Genomic DNA, 16,806 nt, shown 5'->3' with positions numbered 1-16,806 from the left:
AGATCACAGCTAAATAATACTGTTTTCAAGCAGTATTGTGTTCCTGTTGGTGAGTAAGGTGACCAGAGCTCCTGGGGGATTGGGGATTGGGTCGGCAATGCGCTTGCGATGCTTCTGGTGTTGCAGGTGTCTATAAGCTACGGTAATCGCTTACCATCACGTGATCCGTACGCTTGTTTGCCGACCTAGTGACATAAAAAAAAACTTTACTGTGTGCGTGAAGTGTTTTATAGCCATAATTTTAGGTTATGTAAAACTTTTTAGTTTAGTAGGTAATGTGATTCTTTGCAGAAGTACTCTACAAGTAAGTACAAAAAGTCACGATGTACTTTTTTCTGATATTTCTTTCAGTTATTGATTTTTTTTTGTAATACATAAAAAATAACATTACAACATAGTAACTTTTTTTATAAGCTTTCGTTATCTTGTTTGAGTTCGTTATCTTTTTTGTTGGGTTAATTAAGAAAAAAAAATCTCAGGAACACTTAAAACTAGAAGTTCAAATAAATGAAAACCAAAATAATGTTTGATTGTTTTAATAATTTCACATTTGATAGGACGCTGTTAAATTTTTTGTTTAGTAACGGAAAGCGCCGCAACCACAACCGCAGCTACCAGCGATGCTCACAGCTCCGGCGGCGGGAACGATGCCTTCGAATCCTACGGCACCGAGGATCGGCACCTGACCAGCGACCAGGGTGGTACCAGCAACGCCCATCTCACCAGCTACAGCCACATCACCGACTCCGGAGCCTCCGTAGGCAGCTTCCCCGATGAAACCGTCTCTCAAACCGAAACCATAGGGTCCAGCAATACCGTCTCCCAATCCGAAGCCATAGGGTCCAGCGATACCATCTCTCAAACCCAAGCTATAGGGTCCAGCAATGCCATCCCTCGAACCGTAGCCGTAGGGTCCAGCTAACCCGGCATCCCAGCCAAGAGCACCATTGCACTGACTGTAAACATTCTACGACAAAAACAAGCCTTTAGATGGAAATCAAAAAAAAAGTGTATTGAAAATAGCACTTGAAAATATAAAGAAATATTTCTCATCTTACCTGGACCAAGCAAGCCTGGACGCAGAGAAGGACGAAAGCGAAGGTAGACATATCGGTGTGTGTATGTTCGACGAGAAAGTCAGACAGTATGCGTGAAATAGGAAAGCTATGGCTTTTATACTGTTACAGTTTTATTTTGTACAGTGATATGGCGCAATTGAACGTGAGAATCTTAAACTATGATTATTAACTGGCATACATTCGTTTCTGTGTAGTTTTGCCGTGTTTCTAAACAAATATGTCATACTTTTGACAGCTATTGTGCGTCCCCATCTGAATTTTTTATAGCATGAATGTAATATTAATATGTTTATTGTATGTTCTGCATACGCATTTTTATGATATACTAGTTTTGTCCATGACTTCGTTCGCAATTGTCATCTTTCTTAAAATGGCACCTCGCTTAAAATAGTAACAAAGTTCAAGTACTTGGGGCATTGGGTAAATGCTGACCAGAGCGATGATATGGACATGGAACGGGAACGTAGGGCGCTGGCGGTCAGAAGTAACATGCTTATCCGCAGGTTGCAAAGTGCACAAATGAAGTTAAAATAACTCTATTCAGAGCATACTGTCAATCTTTTTACACTTGCAGCCTGTGGATTAAATATACTAAGAAGGCCTACAGCGTCCTGCGTGTCCAGTATAATAATGCGTTTAGGGCGCTGTTGGGGCTCCCGCGACACTGCAGTGCCTCGGGGATGTTCGCAGAGGAGCATACAGATGGCTTTTATGCAATTATGCGTAAGCGTGTGGCATCTCTGTGGAGGCGGATACGCGCGAGCACCAACAGCATCCTGCGTACAGTTGCGGACCGGTTTGACGGATCCATAATAAAACATTGGATCACCATGCATGTTATGCCGTCGGACCGAGCCGCTAAATAAATTAATAACATTAGCATGATAGGTACATACGATATGGATGAAAGCCACGAAGAGTGAAAGGAGGATTGAATGATACTGATTAACTTGATATATATATTTTTTCATGTCTATTTTGTGTTCTGTGTGTTTTTAATTCATTGTATTTAACTCCTTAATTATAAATTGTTAATAATGATAATGAAATGGTAAATAAATTAATAATTAAATTATAATTCACATTAATATAATATTTAAAAAAGGGAATGCACATTTTAGTTGTTTTAAAATTGTTGTTATTATTATTAAGAAATATTATTATAGTTATTGTTAATTCAAAATTTATTAAAATGTAATTATTTAATTATTTAAATGTAATTGTACTAACAATACAATAAGCATCATTGTTACTAACACTATATGGGCTAGTCCCGAAATAAAGATTATTATTATTATTATTATTAAAATGTTTTTAAAATAAGGTACGAACGGCATCTTAACATGGACCGTACGTTAAATATTTTTATTGCATTCTATTTTCTAAAATCTTTGTGTTTAATAATAAAGTTATGATGCTGTAAGTTCTTGATTAATAAAATTATAAATAAACTAAAGATCTTGAATCATTGATAAAGCGAATAAAATTGGTCCTTTACAAAAGAAAAAGAGTATAATGTATTTATATATTAAATAAATACAACTGAGTATACATATATTTTAACTTCCATCTGCTCTTCCAAAACACCGGATATGATTTTGTTGTAAATATATTCAAATACAGTCCTTACGAAAGAACATTAAAATAACTTCCCTTAAACCTGTTACAGTTTTATCAAATTATTGAATTTAACGTCTTCGCATTTTGGTCTCCAGAAACATTGCTAAGCACTATCGCTGTAGCAAAATATATCCTTCTACCTACCTAAAGTTTTAAGGCAGTTTGACCACTACTGCAATCAATACGATGCAGCTAACGGCCTGCCTGATGATAAGCAGATAGCGTATCCTACTGACGTGTATGCCACATATTCCCCAAAGATCTGACTCTCTATCTGACTCACCGCAGGAATACAAAACCATTTGAGAGCAATATTATTTAGCTATGATGGTCTAATTGCAAATATTTTAAGGATAAGTCGTTAACAGTTAAAATAACTGCACACTAGACAGATAATTATGTAATGTGCGTTTAACTTACATGAAATATTTCTGGAGCAACTGTTAATCAGTAAGAAACAATTGGTTGTGAATTAATCGTACTGAAATTCATTGAATAATTTAGCACACGAATAATGAAGTGTAACGATAGAATTGTCACGTTTTCTTTCGCAATTTATGATGAAGTTAATTTTTCCTCACTCGACTCTGATAAAGTTCTTATGTATAAATAGTAGATCCTTTTCGTTTTTAACTATTGTACAAGTTTGTGCTTAAACAGTAAACATGTTCAAGGCTGTAGTTTCCGTCTGCGCTCTGGCGCTCATGATCCAGGTAAAGAAATTACTAAAAGCTTATGTATTATAATATTAAAACTTTATATATTTTGTAATGGTTAAAAATGTTTTAAGCCGTAACATTTTCTTTTCAGTCCGGCGCTGGTGCGTGCCTGGGAGCTGGATTGGCTGCGCCTTACGGTCTGGCCGGTTCTTACGGAGCATTCGGAGCTAGGGATGGGCTTGGTTTATACGGAGCTAACGACGGTTTTGGTGCTTGCGGTGCTTACGGCGCCATTGACGGTTTCGGTGCTTACGGTGCTTTTGAAGGAATTGGCCCTTACGGAGGGTACGGACCTCGTTCCTTAGCTGCTTCCAATGGCGAAGGTCTGGCTGTATCAAGCGCTTCTGCTTACCCAGCCGGAGTATCCGTTTTATCCGAAAACGCCATTGAAGGACCTCTTGCAGTCACCGGCGCTCTGCCGTTCTTGGGAACCGTGGCTCTAGAAGGAGCTCTGCCAACTGCCGGTTCTGGTGCTGTCAACTATGGCTGCGGCAATGGAGCCGTCGCCATATTGGCTGAGGACCTCGCCCCCGCTGGCATCTCTGGCCCACGCGGCTACGGCATTGGTGCCTTAGGTGCCGAGGGTTTGGGCTACGGTTCTTACGGCTATGGAATCAATGGCCTTGCTGGACCCTTCCGTTCCGGATGTGGATGTGGTGCTGCTATCTAAGAACTGGCTCTGGATTCATAAAAACCATCATTGTATATGTTTGAAAACAATATGACGACATCCTTTTAAAATTAGTTTACGTCTTGGAAATTTCAACAGATACGAATAAATAAAATCCAAATTACATTTATGAGTGTGTTTTAAATTTCTATTTATATTTGATGTATCAAGAATACTCGAAAATATGATAAATTACCATCCAGTGAAACTCTTTTTGGTTAAACTCAGTAGGTCACGTGATTAATATATTTGCTAATTGGCCATCTTTCAGAAATAGTTATAACGATGAATTTTGCAAATTTCACATTAAAAACCTAACACATCTATACTCGTATATGGGGCCCACATATACATTGTACATATTTATACTAAATACATGCGTCGACGACAGCTTTATCCTTACTAACGTCATAAGTCATGTGGGCGAACAGTGGAATAATCTATACAAATAAATAAAATTGAAATGTCTGTTTGTAATATTAAAATAAGGATGATAAAAAATAGGATATATTTTTTATAATTTTTGTCTTTTTGTCTGGCTGTCTGTTTGTTCCGACTAATCTCTGAAATGGCTGGATCGATTTTGGTGGGACCTTCATAGGCAGATAGCTGGTGGAATAAGAAGTAACTTAGGCTACTTTTATTTTACACATTTATTTAATTTTACACCATAAGAACTGAACAAAAAGTTTTGTTGACCAATTCCACGCGGGCACAGCTAGCCTGTCAAAAAAACTACGTTGTAACTGCCGTAATGTTCATTCTAATGATTTTCACAAATTTCTTCTCAATTGTGCGACGCGTCGACGTCTTGTTCTCTTGACCATTCAGCGTGACAATGCTGCCAGCCTCAGAACACCGCGTCAAACTTCCTTTTTAGGTTCTGAATTAATGACTGTCTCCGACTTATATATATAACAAAATTACAAGCAGCCAATGATCATTGCATGGATCAATCCGACTTCCAAAAAAAGGAGGAGGTTGTCAATTCGACTGTATTTTTTTTTATGTATGTTAGTTCAGAACTTTTGACTGGGTGGAGCAATTTCGACAAATTTTCTTTAAATCGAAAGGTGGTGTGTGTCATTTGGTCCCATTTAAATTTATTTGAGATCTAACAACTACTTTTCGAGTTATATCTAATAATGCGTTTTTACTTGACGCTTTTTTCGTCGACCTACGTTGTATTATACCACATAACTTTCTACTGGATGTACCGATTTTGCTAATTCTTTTTTTGTTGGAAAGGAGATATCCCTAGTTCAGTACCGTGATAAGGAAACAGGATCTGATGATGGGATCCCAGAGAAATCGAGGGAAACTCTACCGATTTTGATAATTTTTAATTTAATCGAAAGCTGGTGTTTATCATGCGGTCACAAATAATTTTTATCGAGATCTGATAACTACTTTTTGAGTAATCTTTGATAACGCGTAGTAACTTGACTATTTTTTCGTTGATCTATGTTGTATTACTCGTCGATGTAATTGAAGTCGGTTTTTTTTCGTTTGGGAACAAACACAATTATTTCTATCTTTATGTCTCAGTACCACGCTATCTACCGACTGCGACGATCTTGTGTAATTGATGTTGTTGCATTGATATATTTTAAAGATTGTTCTGTAAATATTTCAAGGTACTTGGTTTTACATTTCAGTAACTACAGTTATCCATAACCTATACTATTAACTCCAAAAAAACCAGAAATACACATACAGTATTGAGAAACAAATGTAATATTCTTACACATCAACTTTAATTGATTCATGACAGTTAGCAACGTTTTTGGATGCATGGAATTTCTATCCTACGATAAGTTTGACGATTGTGCAGCGTGTCGATAAGCGTTGTCGTAGAATAAAATTAAAAGTATATCTATACAAATAAATAAAATTGGAGCGTCTGTTTGTAATATTGAAATAACCGCTTTTCACGGCTGGACCGATTTTGACGGGACTTTCACTGGCAGATAGCTGATGTAATAAGAAATAACTTAGGCTACTTTTACGTAACTCTGCGAACTGTGCAATAACATTTTGTTAAATTCCACGCGGACGAAGTCGCGGGCACAGCTAGTGGTAAGTATAACCTTCCCTACTAGATACTATGCTGATATAAATCTGCCACGACGTTACAGAAAAACTTTGATATTATCACTGGTAGGTCAAATTCTTCGTATAAGTTAAATAAATGAAATAAATAAATAAATAAATAAATCCTACCTTTATAATAATGTGTAGCGATCATAAAATTTTTCGCTTCAGCGTGTAATATCCCACTGCTGGACATAGGCCTCTTTCCCCATGTAGGAGAAGGATCAGAGCTTAATCTTACTTATTGCCGATAAAACAAACATGCACAAAGAGAGAATGATTTGACTTATCCTTCAATTTCATGCCTCCGACTGCATATTATCTACGACGTTGCATAAAGTTTCGAAGGACTACCGTATTAATATATTTTAAATGTACAGCACAAAATGTTTGATATTGTTTCTATTTATTTCGCTGACTTTGTGTGCATATTTAATTTTTATCTTGTTCCAGTTTTTTCAGTTGATTTTCTATTAGTTGTTCTTCACGCAGGCGGGTTTTTTGTTTTTTTTTTTTTAATTATTATTTTATTTATGTCCTTTTAATCAGACAAATTACGTAATCGGTTCAATTCATTAAAACAGTTTACATCATGTGGTTGATTAAGTAATTTTTTAGGGTCAAGTGAACTGATAGCAAGCCCGGAGAAAGATCTCACTCTGCTCAAAGCAACGTAAGCCTGACCTTTAGCAAATAGGTGACTGCTTAAGTCAACAACTATTAGTTTTAATATAATGAAATTATTATTAAAATTATTTGTTTGTATTTGGTATTATGTATTTGTTATTGATTATATTAATGTAATTGTAAATTGGTGTGACATTTATTAATATTTATTTGTAATTTTAATTGTATGTTTTTTTTTAACCATTGTATTTTATTAGAAAGGCTACACCCCGAAGTTGATCGTCGCCTAGAAGGCGAGTTTGGCATGGCATAGACGTGGGAAAGTCCACATTTTTTAAACTTTAATATTGTTGTTTGGGCCATTTTCGCTGTTTCCTTCCGGTTGGCGGAAATGCTTATGACGTACGAGGAAGCACGACCCTTGTTGTTGTCTATGCTCGTGCGCGCATCGGCCGTGCCCTTTAATCGACCGATATTTTGCGACGTGGGTGGACGTAATCTGTTTTTATAATAACCGCTAAGGTGTGACCATAAGTTCGCGTGTGACCTTAGTACGGCCGCTGAATTATTTTTACCGCTGCAGCAGAGTTTAGCACTGGTGCACCCGACCCTTGTGAATCCCAGGCGCCTGGAACGCGCAGAGAAGAAGACACACAGGTGAGTGCTTTCCCTTTTGCGTTAGGGCATTGATGCCGACGGTGGGATCGGGGAAAGTGGCCTTTATTTGAACTGCGTACTGAGGGCGCGTGAACCACCCTTATCTTCCTTGAAACTGCTAACGAGGGCGGTGAATGCGATTGGCGCGAACATTGCCCCCGCGTGGTCCTTCCTTCGAGCCTAGATTATCATTCTTTTTTTTGCAATTATATTTTTTCTCACCGCTTACAGACCTTTATATTATTCCCGCTATTTTAATAATTAGTATATATTATATATATTTATTTTCGCTTTTACTTACATTGTAATAGTATATTATTTTGTAAATTTGCATACTTATACTCGCTACAATAATTTGTTTAGTGTACCATTTATTTGTTACTCATTATATTAACTGCATAAATATAAAATTGACCTTGAAACGTCTCGCTGTAACTATTGCACGCATTTCTCGATTTGTTGACTCGCATCATTAGTACTCGAGCGCATTTTTATTGTTCTACCTTAAACTTTACGCATAATTAATTATTATTTAAAATGCAAAGTCGAGCGCAAAAGATAGATACCGGTGTTCCTATAACAATTAAGTTAATAGAATCTCGTATGCAAGCATATTTTAGTAGGTTGCAATCTATTTATGACGCTTCTAATAATATAAGTACTTCTCAGCTGCAAGATACATTTTTACGTTCTGCATATAATATCGATCAGTTAAGGACAGACTATCTTAAGTCAATAGAAGAATTAAATTTGCTTAAAATGCAGAATGATCCTGAATTTTCTCCAGATCATAATATGTTCCTCGCGTTCGAGGAAATTTATTGTATCATAAAGTCTATAGTTCAGCAGCTAAAAAGCCATACTACACCGCTATCTACAGAGAAGTCTAGATTAAATTTACCTCCTATTAATTTAAAAACGTTTGATGGAGAATTAAAAAATTGGCCATCATTTTTTGAATGTTTTAATAACGCAGTACATAATAACACAAATTTAAGTAAGTCCGATAAGGTATTTTATCTGTCGGGTATTCTTTCAAAGTCCGCGTTAACCGCTATTTCTGGTATACCGCCTACCGCAGATAATTACGATTTAATATATTCTACGCTGGTTGACAAATACCAGGACATCCGCACGCTTGCATGTACATATTTACAACAAATTATAAGTTTAAAGCCGTTGACCACAGCCTCCGCTGATGGTTTAAATGTTTTCTTAGATAAATTTGCAGCATCTGTATGTGCATTCGACAGATTAAATATTTCAAACAAAAAAGATTTTATTTTTCTATTTTTAGCATTACAAAAGTTAGATAAAGAAACTATTCGTAACTTTGAACTTTATGTTAGAAGTGAAAAATTACCCACTTATGAATCTTTAGTTAAGTTTATAAAGGAACAAGTAAAAATTATAGAACGTTCTTCTTCGAATACTTTTAATACTCAACCCACTAGTAAAAACTCATATAGTAAAAGTTCTTCGCACTTCGCACCTAAACCGGTTAATAATGTTAAGCACACTAAATCCTTTATTACTTCCGAATCAAATAATAATTGTTGTCCATTGCGCTTAAAAATAGGTCACGAACAATTTTATCGCTGCCCTAAATTTCTTAAATTAACACCTAAAGAACGCTATAATATTGTTAAAGAAAACAATAGTTGCTGCAACTGCTTAAGTTTTAATCATAAAACATTTTTATGTAAATCAAATAAATCTTGTAGTATCTGTGGATCTAAAACGCATCACACTCTTTTACATTTTCATAAAAATCTAACCTCGAGTCCCGCCTCAGGAATCGAACCCCGACTCACCGCGGAACAAAACCCCGCTACGCACGCACCGCACACCGCTGAGTCATCGGGCGCGACAAATTACTCGCCTGCCATAGCTAGCTCGTACGACGCGTCTCATACAATGCAACCGCTATCAATGTGTTCGAATACGTTGTTGAGTTTACGCGACGCGCACACCGTGTTACTTGCTACGGCGCGCATTGTCTTGCGCACCAGTGACGGTTACGAATATATCGCTCGCGCTCTGATTGATAACGGATCTATGAATGACTTTGTTACTATTAATCTTTGTAAGAAATTATCATTAAAAATTAATTCACTTCCTGAGAAAGTTACTGTAAACGGGTTTGGTGGTTCTTCTAAGGAGGTTAAGGGACAAACAAATATAAAATTTTACTCGCGTTTTGATCGCAATATTTCTTTTAATTTACAACCACTTGTTGTGGAAAATATTACGGACCGCATTCCTACGTTACCTATTGATAGGTCGATGTTAGCATATCTTTCCCGCACGCCGCTTGCTGATGATACATTCTCTGATCCCGGTGAGGTCGAGATGTTGATTGGCGCTAAGTTATTTACCCGCTTACTGCTGCCTGGCCGCGTCCATGGACCTCCAGGTACCCCTACGGGGATTCAAACTCCACTTGGATTTATTTTAATGGGCGATGCTCCTGTTAAGTGTCGTTCCCACCGCACCGCCGCTCCGCCCTGTCATACGTTGTGTGCGTTTACGGGCCAGCCGTTAGATGTACTGATGAGAAGTTTTTGGGAAACTGAAGAAGTTTCCACTCCTCGCTCCGCCTTGCTTAGTCATGAGGAGAAAGTATGTGAAGATCTATATAAGTCTTCAACTACCCGCGAAGCAACAGGTACTTATGTTGTTTCTCTGCCATTTAAAACTAACCCCTCAGCTTTGGGTGACTCAATGCAGAGTTCTAAAAGTAGATTTTTTGCTTTGGAGAAACGTTTTTTGCGCGATCCAAATTACCGCTCCGCTTACAATAATATTATTACTGATTATTGTGATAAGGATTACATTTCTCCGATATCCGCAGACAGTAAGCTTCCTTCATTAACTTACGTCATTCCGCATCACGGTGTAATACGTGAAGATAAAATTACTACGAAAATCCGCATGGTCTTGGACGCTAGTGCACGTACTGATACAGGGGTGTCACTAAATGACATTTTATTTTCCGGACCAAATTTGCAAGCAGACTTGTTTATAATTTTGCTTAATTTCCGCTTACTTCCAATCGCACTGTGCGCTGATGTCGAGCAAATGTATTTGCGTATAAAGGTACATCCACAGTTTTATAAATTTCAACAAATACTTTATCGCTTCAACACTTCTGATCCTATTCAGTTGTTTGAATTTAAACGTGTTTGCTTCGGACTGACTTCCAGTCCATTCCTAGCACTCCGCACGCTGCGACAACTCGCAGACGACGAGAAAAATAATTTTCCACTCGCCTCTGAAGTGATTAATGGTGGTTTTTTCTTCATGGATGACATTTGTTGTTCCATAAATGATGTGCACTCTGCGCAGAAGGTAGCCTCGCAACTTATTAATATGTTCGCTGCTGGAGGTTTCAAGCTCCATAAGTGGTTAAGTAACTCGCCCGAAGTGCTCTCTTCTCTTCCGCAAAACCGTTTGCATCCACAATCACTCAATTTTGCTTCAACCACAACACAAAAGGTTTTAGGTGTAACATGGGAGCCTCATGAAGATAATTTTAATTTTTTCATTCGCTCCGCTGAGGTACCATGTACTAAGCGAAATATGCTGTCTGTTATAGCCCGTTTATGGGATGTAATGGGTTTCGCTGCTCCTTTAATTATGTTTGCTAAGCTCCTAATTAAAGAGCTTTGGTTAATAAAGCTGGATTGGGACGACGAGCCTCCATCGCATATCCAAACCCAATGGTCAAGGTTCCAAAGTGAACTTCCACTTTTGTCAAACTTATCCCTCCCGCGTCACGTTGGTGTGAGTCATGGTTGCAACGCTGCACTCTTAGGGTTCTCAGATGCTTCTGAGATGGGTTATGGAGCTGCACTTTATGTTCGCGTACAATCTGAAGACGGAGTTTCTGTACGCCTATTGTGCGCAAAGTCAAAGGTTGCACCTGTTCAAACGATAAGTCTGGCTAGGTTAGAACTTATGGGAGTACATTTAATGTCTAAATTGATTCGCGTCGTTCTTAAAGCCTATGACAATCGCTTTATATTTAATAATTTTTTTGCCTTTTGTGACTCAACTATTGTTCTTAACTGGATCAATTCCAGTCCGCACCGCTTAAAAACCTTTGTAGCTAACCGCGTTACTAAAATTCAAGAATGTTTAGATGTTCAAAACATTTATCACATTTCGGGAAAGGAAAATCCCAGTGATTGTTTGTCGCGTGGTTTAACTCCTGCACAACTTATTTCGCATACTCTATGGTTTAACGCACCGCCTTGGGTCCACCAAGACATTTCTCAATGGCCTATTAAGCCCTTTATATGTGTTAAATCCGCCCAGGACTTACCTGAATATAAGGCAGTCGTTCTGTCAAATGTTTTACCGCCTTCCAATAAAGAAAACTCTACATTAACTTTGTTGAGTGAACGGATTTCTAGTTGGTCAAAATTACTTCGTGTGTTTACTTATGTATTGCGATTTTCGAAACGCTTAAAAACGCGAGGTAGTATTACCGCGGAAGATTTAAATAAATCGGAAAACTTTATAGTTCGCTCCGTTCAGGCTGCTCATTTTTCGGATTTATTAAAACTATTACAAGCTGGCAAGCAACCACCTCTCTCGATGCGTAAACTGAGACCGTTTTTGTTCGAGGGTGTTATACGAGTCGGCGGTCGATTAGAGAATAGCGATTTAACCTTTGATCACAAACATCCTATTCTTTTGCCTTAAAAACATAAAATAACCGATCTTATCATCGATTATGTTCACCGCACCGCTTGTCATGCTGGACCACAGCATGTGATTTCTTTGCTTCGGCAAAGGTATTGGGTATTATCCGCTCGTCGCACTGTACGTGCGAAAATTCACTCTTGCATCGCATGTTTTAGAGCACGCCCTAAGCCTGCTCAGCCGCCGGTTATGGCTAACTTACCCACCTGCCGCTTAAAAATATCCAAACCTTTTGCGCACACCGGTGTTGATTACGGTGGACCGCTTATGATCACTTTGACTAGGAGACGTGGTATAAAAAGCCAAAAGGCTTATTTATGCGCTTTCGTGTGCCTGACTACTCGTGCAGTGCATATCGAGGTTGCCACCGATTTAAGTACCGACGCTTTTTTGAATGCTTTCAAACGGTTTATTTCTCGTCGCGGTCCTGTCGAAAGGATTTATTCGGATCATGGTACAAATTTCGTTGGTGCAAAATCATATTTAACAGAAATTCAGCATTTTTTGAAGTCTAACGCTTTCAGTGAAGATTTTAAAACAGAATTAGCTAAAAATCGCATTTCTTGGGAAATGATTCCACCTAACGCTCCCCACTTCGGTGGTGGATGGGAAGCGACCATTAAATCTTTTAAAACGCATCTTTTTCGAATGATTGGTTCGCAGATCCTTACTTACGAAGAGCTCTTAACCGTACTCTGCCAGATCGAGGCAATTCTTAATTCAAGGCCGTTAGGAATACTCAGTGAAGATCCTGCGGAACCTTTACCTCTTACCCCTGCACATTTTTTAAACACGACGCCTTTGGCTTATCTTCCATCACCTAACGTGGAAAAGGATAAACCAAATTTACTATCGCGCTTTATGCTGCTTGACGGACTGGTCCGTTCCTATTGGCGAAGGTGGAGTGATGAATATTTACACACGCTCCAGATTCGGCAAAAATGGAATACGGATGTACCGAAGGTGTATAAGGGAATGATAGTGCTGATTATGCGAGATAATAGCCCTCCACTGCATTGGCCATTAGGCATTATAAGTGAGACGATTGAAGGTAAAGACGGTCACGTTAGGATAGCTTTAGTTAAAACTAAAACTGGTACATTGAAACGCCCTATTGTTCGCCTCTGTCCTTTACCCAATATTTACTAACTTCATTTTCTTTAAAAAAATTAACCGCCATTTATTTTACTTTTACTGCATTTAAAAAAAAATATAAATATTCTTGTTAATTATAATTAATTGTTTATTATTTATTTATATCCGCACTTTATTCTTGTAACCGCATTTTTAGTATAGCCGCATAATTTTACTTAATTGTTACTGCATTTATAGTATAACCGCGTATGTATATTTTCTTTCTGTAACTGCATCTTAAATTTTTAATTGCTCTACCTCGCGACCCTCTCTTTTGTTAGTTAGCCTATTTAGGCTGATTATTCCTGCGTGTTGAAAGGCATTGCCTTTCAAGGCGGGGGATGCTGTTTGGGCCAATTTCGCTGTTTCCTTCCGGTTGGCGGAAATGCTTATGACGTACGAGGAAGCACGACCCTTGTTGTTGTCTATGCTCGTGCGCGCATCGGCCGTGCCCTTTAATCGACCAATATTTTGCGACGTGGGTGGACGTAATCTGTTTTTATAATAACCGCTAAGGTGTGACCATAAGTTCGCGTGTGACCTTAGTACGGCCGCTGAATTATTTTTACCGCTGCAGCAGAGTTTAGCACTGGTGCACCCGACCCTTGTGAATCCCAGGCGCCTGGAACGCGCAGAGAAGAAGACACACAGGTGAGTGCTTTCCCTTTTGCGTTAGGGCATTGATGCCGACGGTGGGATCGGGGAAAGTGGCCTTTATTTGAACTGCGTACTGAGGGCGCGTGAACCACCCTTATCTTCCTTGAAACTGCTAACGAGGGCGGTGAATGCGATTGGCGCGAACAATTGTATTTCTTTATTAGTATTACGGTAATAATAATCATGATATACCTTTTTAAAATCCTTGTATTGTGCCCTTCAATTTGATACCCATATTGTAGTATTCGAGAAATATTTTTTTTTCATTAACTACAATGGATTCGCGCAGCCGCCATGTTTGATTTTTTTTAATGTCACCTATCTAAGAACACTTGGGCAGCTAAGACGAACCTAACGATATCTTAATTATGTAAATCCGTTCAGTGGTTCTGGAAATATGAGGCAGTAAAGAATATTACATACAAACATACATACTACATACATACATACATACAAGATACGTCGGGTAATAAATAATCCATCACGCTGCTGGCGGCCCATGCGGATTGGCGGATATATTTCCTACTATGAGTGCTGTGTGGCTACGGCACTAAAGAATTTAGCCACCCCCTCTCTTCCCGTGGGTGTCGTAAGAGGCGACTAAGGGAAAACAAGGTTCCACAACCACCTTGGAACTTAAGAAGCCGACCGATGGCGGGATAACCATCCAACCGCTGGCTTTGAAATACACAGGCCAAAGACGGGCAGCAGCGTCTTCGGTGCGACAAAGCCAGTACTGCGGTCACCAACCCGCCTGCCCAGCGTGGTGACTATGGGCAAAACACATGAGTTCACGTTAATTTTGGCGTAAACTTGTGGAGGCCTATGTCCAGCAGTGGACTGTATAGGCTGTAATGATAATGATGAGTAACGATCGTTATCAGGTAAACCGGGATCTACGGGATTTACGTACGGGGGATTTTACGTACAATGTGCAAAAAAGAACATTTTATTTTATTACAACAAATATCAAAAGTGAAATTGGAAGTTCCAGTAAAAACCAAAGTAGTGCAATATTATTTATTTTATATCATTTTTGCAGTGTCGATGTTCGAATTGGTGTTCAGTAACGGAAAGCGCCGCAACCACAACCGCAGCTGCCAGCGATGGTCACAGCTCCGGCGGCGGGAACGATGCCTTCGAATCCTACGGCACCGAGGATCGGCACCTGACCAGCGACCAGGGTGGTACCAGCAACGCCCATCTCACCAGCGACAGCCACATCGCCGACTCCAGTACCTCCGTAGGCAGCTTCACCGATGAAACCATCTCTCAAACCGAAGCCATAGGGTCCAGCAATACCGTCTCCCAATCCGAAGCCATAGGGTCCAGCGATACCGTCTCTCAAACCGTAGCCGTAGGGTCCAGCTAATCCGGCATCCCAGCCAAGAGCACCATTGCACTGACTGTATACATTCTACAACAAAAACAACCCTTTAGATGGAAATCATAAAAAACATTGCCAGCACTTGAAAATATAAAGAAATATTTCTCATCTTACCTGGACCAAGCAAGCCTGGACGCAGAGAAGGAGGAAAGCGAAGGTAGACATGTCGGTGTGTGTATGTTCGACGAGAAAGTCAGACAGTATGCGTAAAATTAGGAAACCTATGGCTTTTATACTGTTACAGTTTTATTTTGTACAATGATATGGCGCAATTGAACGTGAGAATCTTAAACTATGATTATTTACTGGCATACATACGTTTCTGTGTAGTTATGCCGTGTTTCTAAACAAATATGTCATACTTTTGACAGCTATTGTGCGTCCCCATCTGAATTTTTTATAGCATGAATGTAATATAAATATGTTTATTGTATGTTCTGCATATGCATTTTTATGATATACTAGTTTTGTCCATGACTTCGTTCGCAATTGTCATCTTTCTTAAAATGTTTTAAAAATAAGGTACGAACGGTATCTTAACATGAACCATATGTTAAATATTTTTATTGCATTCTATTTTCTAAATCTTTGTGATTAATAATAAAGGTTATGATGCTGTAAGTTCTTAATTAATAAAATTATAAATAAACTAAAGATTTTGAATTATTGATAAAGCGAATAAAATTGGTCCTTTACAAAAGAAAAAGAGTATAATGTATTTATATATTAAATAAATACAACTGAGTATACATATATTTTAACTTCCATCTGCTCTTCCAAAACACCGTATATGATTTTGTTGTAAATATATTCAAATACAGTCCTTACGAAAGAACATTAAAATAACTTCCCTTAAACCTGTTACAGTTTTATCAAATTATTGAATTTAACGTCTTCGCATTTTGGTCTCCAGAAACATTGCTAAGCACTATCGCTGTAGCAAAATATATCCTTCTACCTACCTAAAGTTTTAAGGCAGTTTGACCACTACTGCAATCAATACGATGCAGCTAACGGCCTGCCTGATGATAAGCAGATAGCGTATCCTACTGACGTGTATGCCACATATTCCCCAAAGATCTGACTCTCTATCTGACTCACCGCAGGAATACAAAACCATTTGAGAGCAATATTATTTAGCTATGATGGTCTTATTGCAAATATTTTAAGGATAAGTTGTTAACAGTTAAAATAACTGCACACTAGACAGATAATTATGTAATGTGCGTTTAACTTACATGAAATATTTCTGGAGCAACTGTTAATCAGTAAGAAACAATTGGTTGTGAATTAATCGTACTGAAATTCATTGAATAATTTAGCACACGAATAATGAAGTGTAACGATAGAATTGTCACGTTTTCTTTCGCAATTTATGATGAAGTTAATTTTTCCTCACTCGACTCTGATAAAGTTCTTATGTATAAATAGTAGATCCTTTTCGTTTTTAAC

At 38.3% G+C, this 16,806-nt stretch overlaps 4 protein-coding genes across 4 annotated transcripts; 2 read left to right on the top strand and 2 right to left on the bottom strand.

Annotated features, from left to right (window-relative positions):
• Positions 1 to 520: 520 nt before the first annotated feature.
• Positions 521 to 1,144, bottom strand: LOC123667975 (chorion class A protein Ld2/Ld41-like). The gene is made up of 2 exons (XM_045601801.1): positions 1,059 to 1,144; positions 521 to 967 (listed from the first exon to the last, which is right to left on the bottom strand). The coding sequence occupies exons 1-2, from the start codon at positions 1,107 to 1,109 to the stop codon at positions 578 to 580; spliced, it is 441 nt and encodes a 146-aa protein (XP_045457757.1). The 5' UTR covers positions 1,110 to 1,144; the 3' UTR covers positions 521 to 577.
• A 2,189-nt stretch (positions 1,145 to 3,333) lies between these two features.
• LOC123667991 (chorion class B protein PC10-like) lies at positions 3,334 to 4,218 on the top strand. Its single transcript, XM_045601815.1, has 2 exons — positions 3,334 to 3,412; positions 3,510 to 4,218. The coding sequence occupies exons 1-2, from the start codon at positions 3,365 to 3,367 to the stop codon at positions 4,086 to 4,088; spliced, it is 627 nt and encodes a 208-aa protein (XP_045457771.1). The 5' UTR covers positions 3,334 to 3,364; the 3' UTR covers positions 4,089 to 4,218.
• Positions 4,219 to 8,225: 4,007 nt separating this feature from the next.
• LOC123667708 lies at positions 8,226 to 13,325 on the top strand. The gene is made up of 2 exons (XM_045601549.1): positions 8,226 to 11,416; positions 12,335 to 13,325. The coding sequence occupies exons 1-2, from the start codon at positions 8,226 to 8,228 to the stop codon at positions 13,323 to 13,325; spliced, it is 4,182 nt and encodes a 1,393-aa protein (XP_045457505.1).
• A 1,648-nt stretch (positions 13,326 to 14,973) lies between these two features.
• On the bottom strand, positions 14,974 to 15,553 carry LOC123667992 (chorion class A protein Ld2/Ld41-like). Its single transcript, XM_045601816.1, has 2 exons — positions 15,469 to 15,553; positions 14,974 to 15,384 (listed from the first exon to the last, which is right to left on the bottom strand). The coding sequence occupies exons 1-2, from the start codon at positions 15,517 to 15,519 to the stop codon at positions 15,031 to 15,033; spliced, it is 405 nt and encodes a 134-aa protein (XP_045457772.1). The 5' UTR covers positions 15,520 to 15,553; the 3' UTR covers positions 14,974 to 15,030.
• Positions 15,554 to 16,806: the final 1,253 nt, after the last annotated feature.

Source organism: Melitaea cinxia, chromosome 29, assembly GCF_905220565.1.
Source record: "Melitaea cinxia chromosome 29, ilMelCinx1.1, whole genome shotgun sequence".
Classification (NCBI taxonomy): domain Eukaryota; kingdom Metazoa; phylum Arthropoda; class Insecta; order Lepidoptera; family Nymphalidae; genus Melitaea; species Melitaea cinxia.
Note: the sequence above shows the minus strand (reverse complement) of the source record. Positions and strands in the feature narration are given on the sequence as shown.